We start from the raw sequence: 18,573 nt of genomic DNA, 5'->3' as shown, positions 1-18,573 counted from the left end.
TTTGTGCAAATCTGTGATGAATGAATCGTCATAAAAAGTGCCGACTTTGATGATGTGTTTTCCAGCTGATCCAAAGGGGTTTTTGTGAGGGATTTTGGGGGATTTTGGGGGATTTAGTGGCATCTAGCGGTGACGGTTACAGGCTGCAAACAGCTGAAACTTCTCCTGATTCCTTCTTTGTTCTCACCTATTTTCTCCGATGATTTGATGTTTGCTCTCCTGATTTCTGATACAGATGCTGGAGGTGATTTTTTTTACTGAGTCCTGAATTAGCCACAGTTATTTTAAAAACTGAGGTATTTTGTAGTGACAGCTTTCATTTGTGTGATTTGAGGGTTAATGGAAACGTGACTCATGTTTGATAGTTTTGTCATTTTTCTGTAACAGAAGTGGACAAAACGTATTTCTGAAGTCGGCGTTCTGCGGCTCTCTGTGGATCAGACCGAGCCCCTTTTTGACTGAACGTGTAAAATATCCCAAACTAAAAAACACTTTTCATTCCAGCACGAGTCTGCCTTTGATTTAATTCAATTTACTAAACTTTATTAATCCCAGAGGGCCGTCAGAGGAGCCTGCCAGGCAGCTGTGTTGATTATTGTGAGGAGAGCTTATCAGCCAGCTGCAGCAGCGTCTGATGCAGCTTCTCCAGCCACGTTATTACGGCCGATATCTGCCGCTCTGATCCGTGATTATATTTGGGCGACTTGTTTCTCATAGGTCAACGCTGAATTGACTTCAGAACGTGTCGGGGGGGTCAGATCAATACTAGCTGCTTGGGTAAGCTCACTCTCTGATCCGCGGCTCGGCCAAATCGATGGTCACCAGGAGGCGGGGTCAGGGGGGAGCTGGGGGGGGGGCTTTATCAATAAGCTTCTGTATCGAAGGATGAAATCTGCAGGTCTGAAATGGCTCCACTTCATTAACAGATCGAGTTGGCGCCTGAATCAATGGAGCGAAGCGGCGAGCACTGTACGCGCACAGTGAGGGAGAGCAAGGCATGATGGGAAAACGGTGAGATGTACAGAAAGAGACGGATAGAAAAAAATCAAAGGTTAGAGAGAAAACGCAAAAAACAAACGGAAATCAAAGATTTTAACGACACTGAATGGATTTAATTCCCAAAGAGGATTCTGTCACTCACCCCGATTTTAAGGTTTTTCACGTGTTAAATTTGTTGAAAACATTGAGGTCAAACAGCTTCTTACCCTCCGAGCAGAGGACGAGATCAGCTGTCATTAACCCTTTGACACCTGAGCAAACTGGCCTGATTTAAAAAATAAATAAATGGGACAACAAGCAACCTAACAAAAAATGTCCCTTTTCCTTGTTAAAATCTCAAATTCTCCATATTGTGTCAAATACAAATAAACTGCGTTTCACTAAACTGCACCTCTTTTGTTTCTGCGATGTCAGCTTGCTGTCTCTTTGCAGCTGTTTTGCATCTCCTTGTAGTTTTTCGAATCTTTATGGTCATTTTTAGTCTTTTTGTAGTTTTTTTACAGCTCTGTGTCTCTTTGCAGCTGTTTTGCATCTCTTTGTAGTTTTTTGTGTCTATTTTCAGCAGTTTTGTGTCTCTTTGTAGCTGTTTTGCCTCTGTTGTTGTTTTGTCTATCTTTTAGCTGTTTTGCATCTCTTTGTCTTGTTTTGTGTCTGTTTGCAGCTCCTCTGCCTCTCTCTGTGGTTGTTTTGTGTCTCTTTGATGCTGTTTTGTATCTCTTTGTAGTTGTTTTGTGTCACTTTATGTTCAGTTTTTTTTTTTGCAGTTATTTGCACCTCAGTCGTCATTTTTGAGTCTTTGCAGCTGTTTCAAATCTCTCTGTAGTTGTGTTTTTTGTCTCTTTTTTGCAGATGTTTTGCATCTCTTTGAGGCTGTTTTGTGTCTGTTTGTGGTCATTTTGAGTCTCCTCCAGGTCGGTGTATGTCTCTTTGAGTGACATTTTTCGGGTGAAGGCCCGTGACACTTTGGGCCCCGGGGCCCGTGCCTGGTCGGCCTGTTCAGTAGCGCATCCATGTTGGTGGTTCAGGATCCGGATGACTGAGAGCCAGACTCAGAGTCTGTAAATATGGACGTGAGGATGTTGAATCCAGTGAGTGATGGGCCTTGAGATGGAAGAACACGAATAAAAGTCGTTTATTGAGCTGTTAATCACAGCTCAGATATGCGAGTTAAAATTCAAAAGGCAGAAAACAAATCAAACACGGATGCTTCGTTGCAAACTGTCGTGCTTAAAGCCAAATCTCTGCGGTCGGTCGTCATAGAAAACTGCCGTCGTATTTGGGGAACATCTATGAAACGTCTTGAGTTTTGTGTGACGTGTCAGCAGCTGACAGTCATCAGCGTCGTTTACTCTGAACATCATCACATCCTGTAACTGGATCTCAGGATGGACTGAAGGTAACGTTACGAGCGGGCCTCCTGCGCCGCGCGTCCTCCGAGACTCATCTTCATTTCATTTTTCAGATGAGATTCGTGCACTTTTGTGATCGGACAGGTTGTCTGGAGGCGGAAACGTGGCTCCTTTTGAACGGATTCATGCTCTCAGCTTTCAATTAGCCCGGTGCTGCGGCGGTGACAGATGGAGGGAAAAGTCATTTTCTTTTCGGGCTCTGATGTGAGTCAAAGGAGAACGAGGCCGGAGGACGAATCCGACCCCGAGTTAAATTATCTGTGTTTAATTCTGAGAGTGAAGGAGCAGAGATGTCAGGTTTTTAGTCACGTGATCTGTGCGTCGTTATTTAAAGTCCATCTTTACGCCCAGCAGCTCACCTGGTACAGCGGGCGCCACATGGACCAAAGACCAGTGCTGCACGCCGTCCTCTGTTTCCTCCCTTTCACACTAAAAGAAGCTGTCTGTCCAGTGAAGCTGAAAAGCAACACAAATCATTTTTAAAAATTAGTCGCAGATTTTTTGCATCTCGTTGTCGTTTTGCATCTCATGATGTGTTTCATCACGTGATGATGATGACAAAAAAGAAATTATAGTTTAACAAAAATACCAAGAAAATGAGCTGGAAAACAAAGAAAAGTACCTGAAAATTAGTTTAAAGAAAAAAACTAAACAAAACAAGGTAAAAAAGACTTGTAAAAGGTGCTAAAAATTGCACTAATTCTGTTAAATAATTGTGACGTGTAATCATAATAATTATATAAAATTATATTTTCCTGAGACATTCTCCCTCGCTTTTTGAAAATAATGTGCCAAATCTTCTAATTTCTTGCTTTTTTTTTTTTTAGAAAGAAATCGCACCAATGTACTCAGGGCTCAAAGGTTTAAATACTTGTGAAAGGAGCGTGAAAAGTGACGCAACTCCAGATTTCAAAGGGTTAATTTACTGATAATAGTAATGAACTAATAGTTTCTTATGCTGAATGCATAATTCAGAACGTACAAAGCAATAACTGCAGCTCAAACCTCTAAAGTACGCTCAATAACTTCATCTGTTCGTGATGAACCTCGCGGCTCCAGAAGCCTCATAACTCACAATCATTTTTATCTCATGTTTCGGCGGGAACGACACTTTAAACTGCCGCGTAAAACTGATTAATAATGTGTCAGTCCTGCATTTTAATCGCTGACACATTTCATGAAGTTCAGCGTCACTTTCACAGTTTATGGTCTTTATAAAGCGTCTTTGGGAGGAGGACGGGGTCGGCCTATTAAAACGTTATTGCAGTCATTAATTATATAAAAGCAGCAGACTCTAAAGTTCCTCCGAAGCTCAACATGAAGAGAAAGACGGCGCAGAGTGATGTTTTAAAATATGTTTGTAAAAATCGATTTAAACATATTTGCATTAGTATCTCACACACTCGTATCGCTCTGCGTACAGAACGTGCTTTTCAAATCAAGCTTTAAAAGATGTCAGACGTTATTCTACTTTCATTTAGTTATTTTTTTAACCAACATCAGTCCTAAATATAAATTTCAAATATTCATTAATTTTCAGAATTTTAACCCTTAAAATGCCAGGTTTTTGTCATGATGCCACAATGTTTTTAGATAAAAAAATAATTATTTTCAATATACAACATGCAAAGTAGATTTTTATATTATCACAGCATGGGATATGTCAGTGATTAGCAGTAACAATGATTTTTATACATTATTTTTTTTTGTGCAGTTTCAAATACTCACACAGCTCTGCACAAAAATGCACTTTTTAAAATCAGGCTATAAAAAATATTATACAATATTATATATATTATATATTATTATAAATATTAAACTCAGATTTTCTGCTCTCTTTGAGTTTATTTTTTTAACCAACATCAGTCCGAATCAAAAATATAAAATATTCATTATTTTTCAGAATTTTAATCCTTTAAATGCCAAGTTTTGGTCATGATGCCAAAAAAAGAGAGAAGAATTTTCAATATACTCCACGCTAAATATTTTGGGGTTTTTTGCTGATGACAGCCTGGAATATGTCAATGATTACTGATTGATCTGTCAAATATGATTTTTTTAAAGTGTCATCAGGTGGAAAATAGTCAAAATGACAAATTCAGAGTCAAAAGCCCAGAATGACACCCAGAAATAATACAAGTCCTGTTTTTCTGCTCTGATGGCTGTGGGATCAAAAATGTCAGTTTGAATGGGTTTCAATGGAGCATTTTTGGACCTGAACAGTCTGAATGTAACTATTTAGTTTCCACAGTGTATTTTAGACTTATTGTAGGAGCTGAGCTGCAAATTCACTGATTACACTCAGATACACAATCTGGACTACATTTAGGACACATGCATCAACACACACACAGTTATCAAAAAACCCGCTGAAATCACTGCAAAAGCGGCGGTTTTTGACAGTTTGGAATAAGTGGTCACAAAAATTGGGACGTCTGCATCGGAGTCAGCGCAGACCGTCACGACCGTTTCTCTGAAGACACGTGACGGAGGAAAGACTAAGAAGACCGAGGAACGTTAAAGAGCCCTCGGTCTTCGACATGAATTGACATTTCATGACAGAGAAACAGACACATGAGGACGTGAGGACGTGAGGACGTGACCTCCGTGTCCTCAGAGGGACCCTCATCACATGTTTCCAGGTGAACTTGTGAGCGATCACTGAGGACTGGGTGATTAAATGGCTTGTTAACGGTTGTGTGGTGATTAGCGAAGGGTTAAAGTGGACCCCCTCCCCTCCTCTCTCCGGCCCTGCAGGACGGATCGGATTATCCTCCGCCTGTTATCAGCAGCGGGGGGGCGCTCGTGGAAGAGCTCGTGCTACAGATGGCAGAGGAAATTAGAGTCTGCACGCCATGATCAGGATCAGATCTAAGACCCCGAACCAGCCGGGTCCCCCTCAGGTGGAGGTCTCTCATCCACACGGAGGATCTTTGAGACCTGAGCAAATTGGTTTGATTTTTTTAGAAACACATGAAAAGAAAGCAGTGAGCAACTTGAATAGACATGGCCCAAAAATGAGCAAGACATTGATAAAAAAAAAGAAAATAGAATGAAAGAAGAATAGTTTAAAAAAAACAAGAAAATGACCCCAAAAAAGTACTGAAAACTACCAAAAAAACCCCCCACATTTTCCTGTAACGTAATTTTAAATATATAATTGTAATAATTATGAATATGGTTTTGTGTTTTATATTTTTACAAGCTTTTTAGCTTTTTTAAAGTAATTTTTTAATAATAATTTTCAGATATTTTAGGTCACTTTTTATTTTTATTCTATTTTTTTTTTTTTTTACTATTTGTGGGACATTTCTTGCTGAGTTGCTCACTGCCCTTTCTCTCGTGTTTTTGGGGGGAATCATATCAATTCGCTCACATTTCAGAAAATGAAAAAAAGCTTGTAAAAGGCAACTGAACACAGCACAAAAAAACTGATGTCCATCCAGGTCTCAAAGGATTAACATTAAATTTGACTTTATTTTATTTCACTCAGCAGGCACAAACTCCAGTTAACGCCTCGATAATTTGGTATTTTAGTCACTTTTTTTGTAGCTTTAGTTATTTTCCCGGAGCTCTTTATATAATCTTACAGCAAGGCTTCTTTTTAGTGACGCCGCCGTGAGACGACAGACTCCCAGCGTCTGCCAATCCACAACAAATGCAGTAAGCCAATTAGAGATAACTATCATGGAACTTAATTGAATTAGTATCGCTGATTTGCCATCCCTCTCTTTCCATTTAGGCCCTGCAATCCTCCCCTCCATCACACGCATTTACACTCCATTACAGCAGGCAGGCGGAGACCCCAGACCGTCTGCAGCGCCGGGAACAGCTACTCTGTAAAAGTAAGCCCGAGCAAGTATCGGGCCTGCATCACAACCTGCCTCACTTTATCTCCCAGTACTGCAGAATCTACCGCGGTGCATCTGTAGGCGGGTTTCCGTGACAGATTTGCACAAAACAAATTTTCGAAATGTCGATAAAACACCTTTGTGAGACGACTGTGTTTCCACTGAGTGATGTTCTGCGACTATACACAAAATATAGCTTCCTTTTTGGAAAAAACTGTTTCTTTAAATCAGCTGCTCGCTGTAGTTTATCAAACAGGAGGAGTGACTTCAGGGACTATTTTCAGCTGCGTAGTAATCCACATTAGGCGGGTTTCTGTTACAGATTTGCACAAAATTGAAGTGATAATGTCAAAATGTGTGTCCACTGAGTGATGTCATGTGACTTCTGCTCTGGTGATAACATCCCAGTAACCATGGCGATGGATGTTCAAAACATCCGCAGCTTTATTTCTATTGCAGCCACCAAACTAGTCGTCATTATTTCCAATCCAAGGCCACGTAGGCGTGTTATGGAGCCGTGATGGAAAGGCGAGCCCCTGGGAACGGCCACGCTTAATTTTGGATTAATTGCCCAGCACTACTCCTTAAAAAATATTGTTCTTATTCTTACATTTTATTACAACTTGGCCTCGGGTCCGGATAGGATGAAGTTTTGGTCCGGATCCGGACCGCGGTCTGCTGATGCCTGGCTTACAGGTAATGTGATGCATCAGTGGTATAGGCGCTATTAATAACCACCTCCGTGCGCATTGGTCGCGCACAATGACAGGAACTGCTCCAGTCCGTGCAGCCTGTCAGACATGTCCGCGGGCTGGAGCGGGCTGTCGGACATGTCCGCCCCGGAGCGGGCTGGTGGACATGTCTGCGTGCTGGACATTTGTTTGAAAGAAAAATGAAAGTAAAAGTAAACCAAAGAAAATATGAATCCAGTACGAATTTAACATCGGAAACGATTCGTATGTTGACTTTTGTTTGCTTGTACACACTTTTCAAACACTGTCTCTGTTTACCTCATAATTACATGATTTTATTTTATTTTTTTTAAATTCAAGAAACTTTCTTGGAGCTCCTTCAGAGCCTGCAGGCTGTAACGTAAACTGCTGAGAAATATGTGATCGGTCTAATCAGAGCTGAGTAATCTGTAATTCTCCTCCTGAGACATATGGCGTGGGAGGAATAATCTGACAGCGACCGCCGGACGAGTTAAAACCCCGAACAGGAGACCGAAGCAGATGAAGCTTAGCGAGAAATTAAGACAAAACGTTTCCAGCACCACCAAACAGCACACTTCAGCTTTTTACCCACCGGAGCAAGAATTTAACCGTCAATGACGATTCAAGCCAGCGATAATAAAGTTAAACAGGTTTCGCATCAAATTTATCCATCAAAAAATTAAAATGGAAAGATTAGACTTGACACTACATATTCTTATACTTTCAGTAAATTTAGGAGAAATAATCTGTCATTGGTTTTATGGCTGTGCGTAGAGCAGAATATTTCAGGTTGATGTTCAGCTTTGTATTAAGAATAAAATCTGGGAAAACCATAAAATGATAAGTTATTATTAAAAGAAATTAAAAAATAATTTAACACATAAATAAAAAAGGTCAAAATAGGAATGTTAAATTAAAAAATAAATATAACATTTAAACAACATTAATGATTTTAAGGTTTTAATCATATTTGATATTCCTCAGGGAATTTTGAAATTTTTGGGGGATTTTAGGATTTTATTGTTACTGCACGCTGCACCGCTCACTTTAGATATTTTTTTTCAAATTTCTTATTTTCCAACTCAGTGTCTCATTCATTATAATTTTTAATATTTATTGATCACTGAGACCTGAGTACTACATTTCATTCTTCATATATATTTGCATTGCTGAAGTGCAAATAAAGAATCCTTGATCCTTGGAAAAAAATATGAATTTTTCTTCACATTTAATATAATTTAACTGATTTTTAAAAATTTCCATCAAGAAACACAAATATGTGTTCATATATTGTGTGTTCTCAATTACATGCATTATTATTATTATCATTATCATCATCATCATTATTATTATTATTATTATTATTATTATTATTATTATTATAATCATTATCATCATCATTATTATTATTATTGTTATTATTGTTCTTGTCGTGTTTCTCTTTGAAGTTAATGTGTGTTTTTTGTTGTTGTTTTGGGCTCAATTTTTTTGTCTTTTTGTTTGTTTTTGCTCATACTGTGTTGTTTTTTTGTCATGTGTTTCCTTGTAGTCATTAAGTGTCTTTTTGTTGTCATTTTGGGTCTCTTGAGACAATTTTTTGTCTCTTTTAGTTTTTAGTCATTTTATGTTGTTTTTTAGTCATGTTGTGTCTTCTCGTGGATGTTTTGTCCCTCTTTGATTTTTCTTTTTGTCTTTTTGGACAATTGTGTTGCTGTTAAGTCATTTTGTGTCTCCGAGTGATTGTTTTGTGTCTGCTTGAAGTTTTTTGTCTCTTTGTGGTCTTTTTCTGTCTCCTTGTTTATTTTTGTTGTCATTTTGGTCTCTGAGACAGTTTTTTGAGTGTTTGGGTTCATTTTTGTCCGTCTCTGTCACTTTGCATTACTTTTTAGTCATTTTATGTCTCCTCTAGTTGTTTTGTGTCTCTTTGTTGTTGTTTGGGTCTCTTTGAGACAATTTTCTGTCTTATTGAGGTCATTATGTTTCTCTTTAAGATAATTTCGTGTCTCCTTGTGGTGGCGTTGTGTCTTTTTTGTGTGTGGCTGCAGGAGCACACATGTTGTGAAATAAACAACCATTTTCTTGTCATGTTTGGTTTAATTTTTGGTTTCTCTTCTCTTTCTCTGCTCTTCAGCCTTCAGGACGCTGTCAGGAAGCGTCGAGCCGAGGGTCGCTGCCTTGCTCAGGAGAATCTCGGTCATTAATTTGAGGGTGAGTCATTAATTTTCCGGCCTGTGTGGGATTTTAAACGGCCTGTCTGATCTTTGGCTCAGTGTCAGAGTGAAGTGAAATAAATCAGGGCAGACTTCTTTATTTCTGCTGCGGTCTCTCCCTCCACACCTTCTGGAAGGTCTTTAACCTCGTCCAGGAAGCTAATCAGCGGCGTTGTGAGTGATTTAGAAAGGGCTCGCTTCTCTCTGCCGTCTGGCAGGCGGTGATAGCGCCCGGGAGAGCTGTTAGAGCCGCCGGCGTGGAACCGACCGTGTCCAACAGCACCGCAGAGGACTCACATCCGCCGCCGCCTCCACTGCTGCTGCTGCTGCTGCTGCTGCGGCCTCCAGCATGTGAGAGGGAAAAGTGCGATGGGGGGTGGCGACAAACTAACAGCAGCTGGATGAAAGGTGGCGTGCCAAATTAGTCCACTAGTCCGTCTTGGTGGAGTGCCAGCGGTGCTCAAAATGGAGCTGTGAGCCAATCTGAGCTGTGTAAATATTAATCCAGTCAACACGGAGAGTTTAATGAGTCGTGTTGGGTCCTGTTTGAACAGCGAGCGCAGGAATCGCTCCTCATGATGGAAGCTGCTGTTTGGACTCTGAAAGTGAAACAAGATTTCACACATGAGGACTTTCACCTTCCTCTGAACCGCGAGCCCAAACACGACAGTCAAATTAAAGATCACAGTGGAAACATTCAAACTTTTAACAGTCAAATGTCGAGTTCAGACACATTTTACCAACATATTTCTATGACTTTGAGGCAGATTCTAAAAACCATGAATTTTCTGAAACAACCATCATTTATACTCCTTATCAGTTCTTTACATTACTATATTGCAGTCTTTTTTTCATTTTATCTTATTTTATTTAGGAGGGGGAATGGGGTGGTGGTTCCCATCCACCCAGAAATGTGATTTTAATTTTTTAAAATAAAACATTTTGGCATTTTTTCTTTCAGAATGTTTGGTAATTGTTTTTCTTTGAAAGGGTTTGGTGATTCTTTCTCCTTTAAAAAAATATTTTTTTAAGGAAAAAAACGTTGGCAATTTTTAGAGAAAACATTTTGGCTTTTTCTTCTTAGGATAGTTTTGGCAATTTATTTTCCTTAAAATTTTTGGTGATTTTTTTCCTTTTTTTTTTTTATTTTTTTTTTTAAATGTTTATACATAACGTTACCCAGATTTTAGGAACATATGCACGGACCTTAAAGAAAACATGCTGCTTAAACGTTACTAAAACATTGCATTAGTTGCATTCTCGCTGGGATATGTAAAAAAAAAGGATCACTGCAGAGATTTGGATCTTTGCATCATCAAACATCCTTATTGTGGCTTTTTCTGCATTCTGTGGTTTCCTGTTGAAGGTGTGCACGCGCGCGTGCGTGCGCGTGTGAGTTATAGGGGCGTGGAGGTGGAGGGGAGTGTTGCATCCTCTCACGTGACCAGCCTGTCTGTCCTCTCTCCCCTCAGTCCGGATCTCTTTGTTGTGGTTGCAGCTGCTGCTCTCTTTACGCACCGCGTCTCCGAGCCGCTTCATTACCGCGCGGACAAACACAACCGGAGCGCGTGATAATCACTGTGAGCGGGGTTCACCGGGACGTGGAGGCGCCGCTGCGTGCGCAGACACAAAGCTGCGTTCAGATAGATCCAGCTGAACACAAACACACAAAAAAAAAACACGCGGAGCGGAGGACGGGCGGATGGCGGGGATGCTGCCGCTGCCTCCCTGGACGAACCGGACCGCCTCCGAGGCTTCCTGAACGAGCGGGGAGCTCTCCGCGCACTCCTCCGTCCGCAGCGCCTCCTCTGCTCCTCTCTCTGCCGCCGCTCGGAGCTCCTCCCGTCAGCGGGACGCAGCGCGAGGCAGCCGGGGTGTTTTCCGCTGCGTCTCCGCCTGCTTCAAATTGTTCGCTTCACCTGAAATCGAGGACCGAGCGATACGCGCGCCGCGTGTCTGGAGGTCGGATCATCGTCATGGTGTCAGGCCCGGGGAGGTGTCCCGGCGGGGTGGTCCGGTACCTGGTGTCCGCCTGCCTGCTGTCTCTGCTGCTCTACCTGCCGGAGGCTCGCGCGTCTTATTACCCACAGAGCGGAGAGTGCAAAGGCAAAGGGAAGGACTGCACAGGTAAGAAAACTGCTGTTTCTGCGTGTCTGTGCGCGCTCTGCTCTGCTCTGCTCTGCTGCTGTGGGCGTGCGCACCATGCACCCGCTCCAACCATCCCTCCGATCGCGGAGAGAAATCACCGTAATGTTGACAAATCAGCATGCAGCCGCTGCACTGCTGCATCACGGAGCCGTGAGTTCGCTTTGTGACGCTCCTGTGGCGGCTTCCGGCGGCTCACAGTCTCCGGTGTCCTCTGCGTCTCACCCGGAGTCTTATTAATGTGGCTTTAATGTGCTGTCAAATGTCTGCTGTCCTTATTGGACACTCTGTGCTCCATCATTAGTGCCCAGCTGACTGAAATATGACAAGATCACATAATTATTCCTGCGTGCTGTTTGGAAAATCAATATTCCGGCCGATAATGTGAACGTTGAGGCTTGTCGGAGGCATTTTAATCCACTGTGGCATCAATAGATTTATCATTTATTATCGGGATTATTGTTCTGACGTTGCAGCTTTGTTTTTCTCTGCGCTCCAGCTGTTTATTTCTGCATCAGAGATACTGTTTGTTTTGCTTGGGGGCCACTTTTACAAAATGACAAAAGGCCAGGGGCCCATCGCAGCGGCCCCATACACGTTTCTACGATTTTAGGATGTTTCTTGGATTTCTGATGATTCTAGGATATAAGGACATTTCAGGGATTTTAAGATGTTTCTAGCATTTTAGGAAGTTTCTAGGGTATTAGGATGTTTCATGGACTTTGGGAATGCAGGACATTTCTAGGATGTTTCCAGGATTTTAGGAAGTTTCAAAGTTTTCGTGGACTTGACTAGGATTTTAAGACATTTCTGAGATTTTAGAATGTTTCTAGAATTTTAGGGTGTTTATTGGATTTTAAGACATTTCTGATTTTAGGACATTTCTTGGATTTTAGGACATTCCTATAGGACATGTCTGGGATTTTAGGACGTTTTGAGGATTCAAGGACACTTCCAGGATTTTAGGACATTTCTAGGATTTTAGGATGTTTCATGGAATTTATGAGGTGTCTAGGATTTTGGGACATTTCCTCTATTTCAGGACATTTCCAGGATTCTAGGACATTTTATGATGTTGATTTAGATTTAGATTTTGGGAGGTTTCTCCTATTTCTTTAGAGTTTTAGGATGCCTCCAGGATTTTAGGACATTTCTAGGATTTGCTATAGTGACTTAGTGTGCAGAGACTTTGATCTGTTGATTGTTTTCTTGATTATTGTTCATTGTTTGGTCGGAAAAATTTCAGATCACAATGAAAAAATGTTGATCTTCTTCTCCAAATCCCAAGACGATGTCCTCGAGGGTCTTGTTTTGTCCGAACCAAAAGATAATCAGTTTCCTGTAGAATCCGAGATTTTTCTTTCTTTTTTATTCAAAAATTACTCAACTGATTGACCAGTTGCCACAGAAGTTTGGCGTTAATTTCATATTTGTCAACTAATCATAAATTGTTGCAGCCCTGGTAAAGGTGAGAACAGTTTGTGTTCTAGTAAAGTCAGAAAATGACGTTTTGCTTTAATGCAGCCTTTTAAAACCAAAGACAACTTTAACGATATCACAATATCCAAAATCTAAGACGGTATGTGGTCTCATATCAGGGCATCGATATGATATTGATAAGATATTGGCACAGAAACCGTGTGGTTACGGTGAGGAGACGGTCATGTTTTGGCTTAAAAAACAGGGTTTTGGGGGCACAGTCCACCTGGAAACACGGCATCTTAAAAGCAGCTGTTTGTGTCGGCAGGTGTGGCTCCATCCTCCATGACCTCCACATGGTGTATGAAATGTATAAATGCCACATATTCGTGGTTTGCAGGAAGATGCCAGCGTGCTGGTCCTCCGTGAGTCTGTGAGCTTTTCTGGACGTATTAATATTCTGACAGAGTTTGTAGAGGATGCTGTTTGCATCCTCCTGCATTAATATCTGATATTCATAAATTCATTATGCTGTTATGCTGTTCTTTCTCTTTAGCTTTTATGAAATATTTAAAAGGAAAAAACAGCAGTCATGTAAATGAGTGTTAGCTGTCACTCCGAGTGTCTGGAGTAACCCGCCTCACTCATGTTTTATTAATGAGCCTCTGAATTACCGTTTTTTCATGCGCCGCTCGCATTGTTTGCATTGAGAAACGGAGCGTTTTCCTCACAGACGAGCGCGCTGTGATCCTGATCTCTGCTCTCCTGCAGACGCCCGACACACCGGAGCATAATGCAAATGTTCTGCAAGGCAAATGAAAATGTTCCGAGTCACTAAACAAACCAAATACCTCGATTTATTTCAGCACAGAAAAGTCTGATTCACACAGCCGCCGCCGCTCCGTGCATAGCAACGACCCCGCTGCACTGCTCCGCGTCCTGAAACCACGGAGTCCATCCCGCCGCTTTCAAAAGAGCTCAGAGCTCAGAAAGCAGAAGAAAAGAAAGCTTTTACAGTCACAACAAGATGGCTTGTGGCACTTTGTTGGAAGCTGCTGTGTTTCGGGGTCTGAAGGGGAAACAGGCCTGCAGCAGCAGCGAGCGTTCAGAGCACGCCGTTACTCACCGCCGCTCACACTGCTGCCAGCACGCCGCGTGGAGAGGACGCTCGCAGCTTATCTGACATCAGCTGTCCATTTTCCCCGAGCAGAAGCTCGCAGTCTGCGTCGGCCGCTTGCTGCCGTTTTTCTCACTCGGTTAGGTGTGAAAATTTGGGTAAAAGAACATAAAACAGAAATCAGTACGGCTGATTCAAAGGATCAGAATCGAAAATGCTGTACTGATCCCCGAGGGGGGAATCGCGGTTCATCGCAGTCGGCGTGTTCCTGAGATTTCAGGACGTTTCAAGGATTTAAGGATGTTTTTAGCAGCTTTCGCTGTCGCAGTTTACAACATTAACATGTTGACAGCGAAGTGGACAAACAGTCATTCGTAAAGCGTCCCGCTCTGGAGACAGAAGTCATCTTCAGCCGGTTATTGACTTCCTGTCCGGCCATCATGTCGATTGTCAGCAAAACAGCGTGAGAACAGATGAGATCGATGAGTCTGAGTCGGTTTTGCTCACGTTTGTGAGTCAGATCTGTCCTCACATGGTCCTCATGTGTTGTTTTGGGGCTTTTTTTTTTAGATCTGGGAAGTCACGTGAGAATAATTTTCTGGAGGCACATGTGTTCAGCAGACCTCCTCCCGGTCTCTCCGGGGTTTAGAGAGTTTTACCAGCTTTGAGTTGTTCATGAGGCGCGTTTCCATCGAGTGATGTTCATTAGCAGATTATTTCATCCATGATATCAAAATACGCCGCACAGCCTTTGCTTCGGTTCCTGCAGGCTCCTCTCCCTCCTCTGCTCTGAGGTCTTGATTAAAAACTGGCATTTTGTTGCTGCTTTGAATCTAATTTCACCATAATTTCTTGGTCTCATATAAGGAGCGGCTGTGACTCAGAGGTAGAGCGGGTCGTCCTCTAATGGGAAGGTCAGTGGTTCGATCCCGGCTCCTCCAGTCAACATGTGAATGATTACCGAGAAGCAGGTGGCACCTTTTACGGGAGCCTCGGCCAGCAGTGTGTGAATGTGTGTGTGAATGGGTGAATGTGACATGAAGTGTGAAAGTGCTTTGAGTGGTCAAAAAGACGAGAAAAGCGCCATACAAGTGCGGTCCATTTGTATGAGAAGATCTCACTCTCTTCCTACATCGTCACACAGAAGCACGCCACGTCTTTAAGAGCATCCTGAGGCTATTTATTGTACATCATGTGACATATTAAAGTAAAAAAAATGCAGTTTTGCAAAATATGGCTTTTTAAAATCACCTGAAAAACCACCTCAAAGGAGCGTAAAACACAAAGGAGCCGGTTTCTACCAACGAGTGCGCAGCCATAGCATCATGTGACCTGGAAAAGCCAAAAAAAGTGTTTCCACTGCAGTTTGGACAAATGTGGCTTTTTTTAAAAATTGCCTGAAATGCCGGATTTAAAACGGACAGCAGAGACGAAACTACAACCTGTCATAATTTACACAATTAAAACTACTGACGCCAAGATTTCACAGAGCACATATTTAAATTAAAATACAGTGATTCATTTCCATATCACTAAAACTGTGAATGAAGATGACAGTAAAAGTTCTGTTAAAAACATATTTTTCCACCAAATGATAGAAAAGTATGGATAAGGACTCGGATCGAGGAGGCGTCTCGTTAATGGGACCCACACTGAGCCCGTCCTCTCAGGCTGATGTGTCCCTTCAGCTCTTCGGTGATGAATCACGGGAGCTGGCAGCGAGCCTGGACCGACCCGGCGGGTGCAGCATCTCGAGGAAGCAAAAGAAGTCATAAACAAAAACTCTTCGTGGGAAAAAATCCTGCTGTGACGTCACCTGACAACACGCGAGTTTCTAATCACCGTCAGCTGTTTTCCTCCACAGGAAGCAGGTTTGATTTTGTCCAGAGCAGCTTCACTCTGAAGGAGGAGACGGCTGGAAATAAAAGCACTGCAGCTGCATGTCCAAAATGTGCATACCGACACTTCTCAAATCCAGATTTATTCATAAAGCACATATCAAAACACCAGAGTTGACCGAAGTGCTGTACATTGTCATTGTGGCGTTTTGTTGATGTAGTTCGGTGAAATACAGCCGGAGCGTTTTATTCTGAAAACTAACCGTATGTTTTAATGTTGCGTCGCTCTGACTTCCTGTCTGACCTGTGCTCCGGCGTCCATCGATTCGAAGCGCAGCGGAGCCACGGGAAGTAAACTTATTCCCCAAATTTCCACCAGATCTGTGTTCGGTCCGGCTCCGATCCGTTTGTTTGTTTATTTATATTTTTACTTACCTGTTTGTTTTTTATTTGTTTGTGCTTTTAAAAAAAGTATTTTCACAGATTTCTTGCTCATTTCCGGGTCGTTTCTCCTGAAGTTGCTCATTCTTCTCATGATTTTGAGAGAAGTTGAGCCGGTTCGTGATGAGGGTTAGAAACTGGCCTGCTGGGAGCCGCTCTGCGATCGCTCTGCCCGACGGCGCTCGGTGGATCGTGCGTGTCGGTCGTGACGTTTAGCGGAAGGAAATCTGATGAGAAATCCTCTGGAAGGACGTGATTGAGATTTCCGCCGAGGACGCTGTGACGTTCGCGGAGCTGCAGCTGAATATTGATGTTGTGTCGGCTCTGTTTACAGTTTACACTCTGGTCATTTAGCCGAAGCTGTGATCCAGAGCAGCTGCTGACGAGGAGGAGGAGGAGGAGGAGGAGGAAGACGCCTGCTGTTCAGTCGTCCTGAGACACGGCGGTGAACAGAGACGAGTAGGTGGAGAGCTTTTCCTCCGCGTGTTTAAAGGTGGAGACGCGTTTGCATCGTCCCTGCAGGATGTGACGCTCTTTGTTGCTCGGCCTGTCTGGAGTCGCAGATATCAGCGCCGCTCTGTAATGAGTCGTCATTCAGCGGCGGGCTCTGGAGAGCGGCCCTCGGGCTGCTGGGAAATCAGCGGCTAAATGAACGGAGGGAGTTTTCTTGTGTCTTTGGGCTCTCGGGGCAAACGTTGAACCAGAGCAGCTGCAGAGTCGTACTGGAGCCTCCGAAACAAAGAGCGACGCCGTCAGAGAGGTCTGCTGTGGGCTGCAGAGATTTTGTATTTACACATTTCTTTATTGTCTCTCCAGTCAGGGAGTTTTGGTTTCCTTTGATTCTGTTTGGAGTCGGCGGGCTCGCTGGTTTGGAAGACAAACACTTCTTTAAAAATCACCCAAAATTCCTAAAACAAAACAAAAAAAGCACCAAAAAGTTTTTAAAAAAAACAAAAAAAGTGGCAAAAATTTCTCCTTAAAAAAAATTCTAAAGGAAAAAAATCACCATACATTTTTAAAGAACATAAATTGCAAAAAAAAGTTCTTTAAAAATCACCAAAAATTTCCATAGAAAAAAAAGTTCCAAAATTTTTTAAAGAAAAAAATCACAATTTTTCTTTAAAATCACTAAAAGATTCAAAAGAAAAGTGTCAAAAATGTTTTAAGGGAAATTTGTTTTTACAGCTATTTAAAGTTGTATGCCCCGCCCCTAAAGCCATACACAAACACACACACACACACACACACACAAAACAACGGTTCTTATTTTTGGTGATTATATATACACAAAAGCTGTTCGGAATATTTTATTTCATTTCTGGAAATAGACGCCCCCAAATCCTACACACTGGACATTTCAAAACAAAACTTTATTTTGATGTTATTTGTAATTCAAGTGAAACGTCACACCAGGTTGTTAGGTAACGAATGAGGAGGCTGTGTGTGTGTGTGTGTGTGTGTGTGTGTGTGTGTGTGTGTGTGTGTGTGTAACAGTTTAACAGGCGTTTTATTCCTCGTAATGGAGCAGAAACAAACAGATGATAAACGACAAGATGTTCTCTCTGCTTTATAAAAAAAAAGAACAGCCGAAATCTAATTTTATTGGACACACAGCAGAAATAACATTAATCATATTTTTGGCACAGAAACGCCGCCGCCCCCTCGTTTTTACACATCAGGCAGATTGAAGTGTTTCCATGCAGATGCTGCAGATTGATGACACTTCTGTTCTCTTTAATAAACAGGAGGATGTGCGGCGCCGAGCCTCCTGACTTCATCACAGGATCCGTTTTTTAATATTTTTTAATGCTGAAACACCTCTGTGACACGCTGTCTCCTGTTACTCTGACTGAGTCATTTATTTGTCATATTCTCCCTGTAGTCCAAATATTTGAGGAAAAAAGGCTTTTGACCATCTGATTTTAAATATTTTAGTTGGTATCATTGCATATTAAAAATGGAGGTGTTTCTCTGATGATTAATCCTTTAAAACCTGGATCGACATCAGTTTTTTTGTGTGTTCAGGCGCCTTTTCACAAGCTGTTGGACCCTTTGAAACCCGAGCGAATAGGTTTCAAAAACACGGGGAAAAGGCCTTGACCAGCTTGGCAGGAAATGTCCCTCAAATTGCAAGAAATTTGTAAAGAGGTGACAAGAAATTAGCTAAAGAAAGTTAGTAAAAAAAGTGGAGTATTATTACAAAATTATCACAAAAAAGGGAAAAATGTCCAGAAAACGATCATCTCATGCAACTCGGAGTGAGACACATTTGTCCCGCTCGGCTGCAGCTTCTGTTTGAAACATTGAAATAAATCGCAGCTGGTTTTAGTTGCAACAGCCTTTAAACAAAGTTTGCATCGGACTGTGGTTTGTTCCAGATCTGACACCGAAAAACTGAACCAGCTCCAAACGACTGATGAGTCTGTGGCCT

At 42.0% G+C, this 18,573-nt stretch overlaps 1 protein-coding gene across 1 annotated transcript in view; it reads left to right on the top strand.

Annotated features, from left to right (window-relative positions):
• Positions 1–9,686: 9,686 nt before the first annotated feature.
• The window catches only part of tmeff1a (transmembrane protein with EGF-like and two follistatin-like domains 1a), a 79,346-nt gene continuing 70,459 nt past the window's right edge, over positions 9,687–18,573 (top strand). Inside the window, exon 1 of the mRNA XM_042498131.2 lies at positions 9,687–11,309. Coding sequence (XP_042354065.1) covers positions 11,159–11,309 — 151 coding nt within the window. The 5' untranslated portion in view covers positions 9,687–11,158. The remainder of the gene's footprint in view (positions 11,310–18,573) is intronic.

The sequence above is a fragment of the Plectropomus leopardus genome, chromosome 12 (assembly GCF_026936395.1).
Source record: "Plectropomus leopardus strain MGB_pleo_1.0 chromosome 12, ASM2693639v1, whole genome shotgun sequence".
Lineage (NCBI taxonomy): Eukaryota > Metazoa > Chordata > Actinopteri > Perciformes > Serranidae > Plectropomus > Plectropomus leopardus.
Note: the sequence above shows the minus strand (reverse complement) of the source record. Positions and strands in the feature narration are given on the sequence as shown.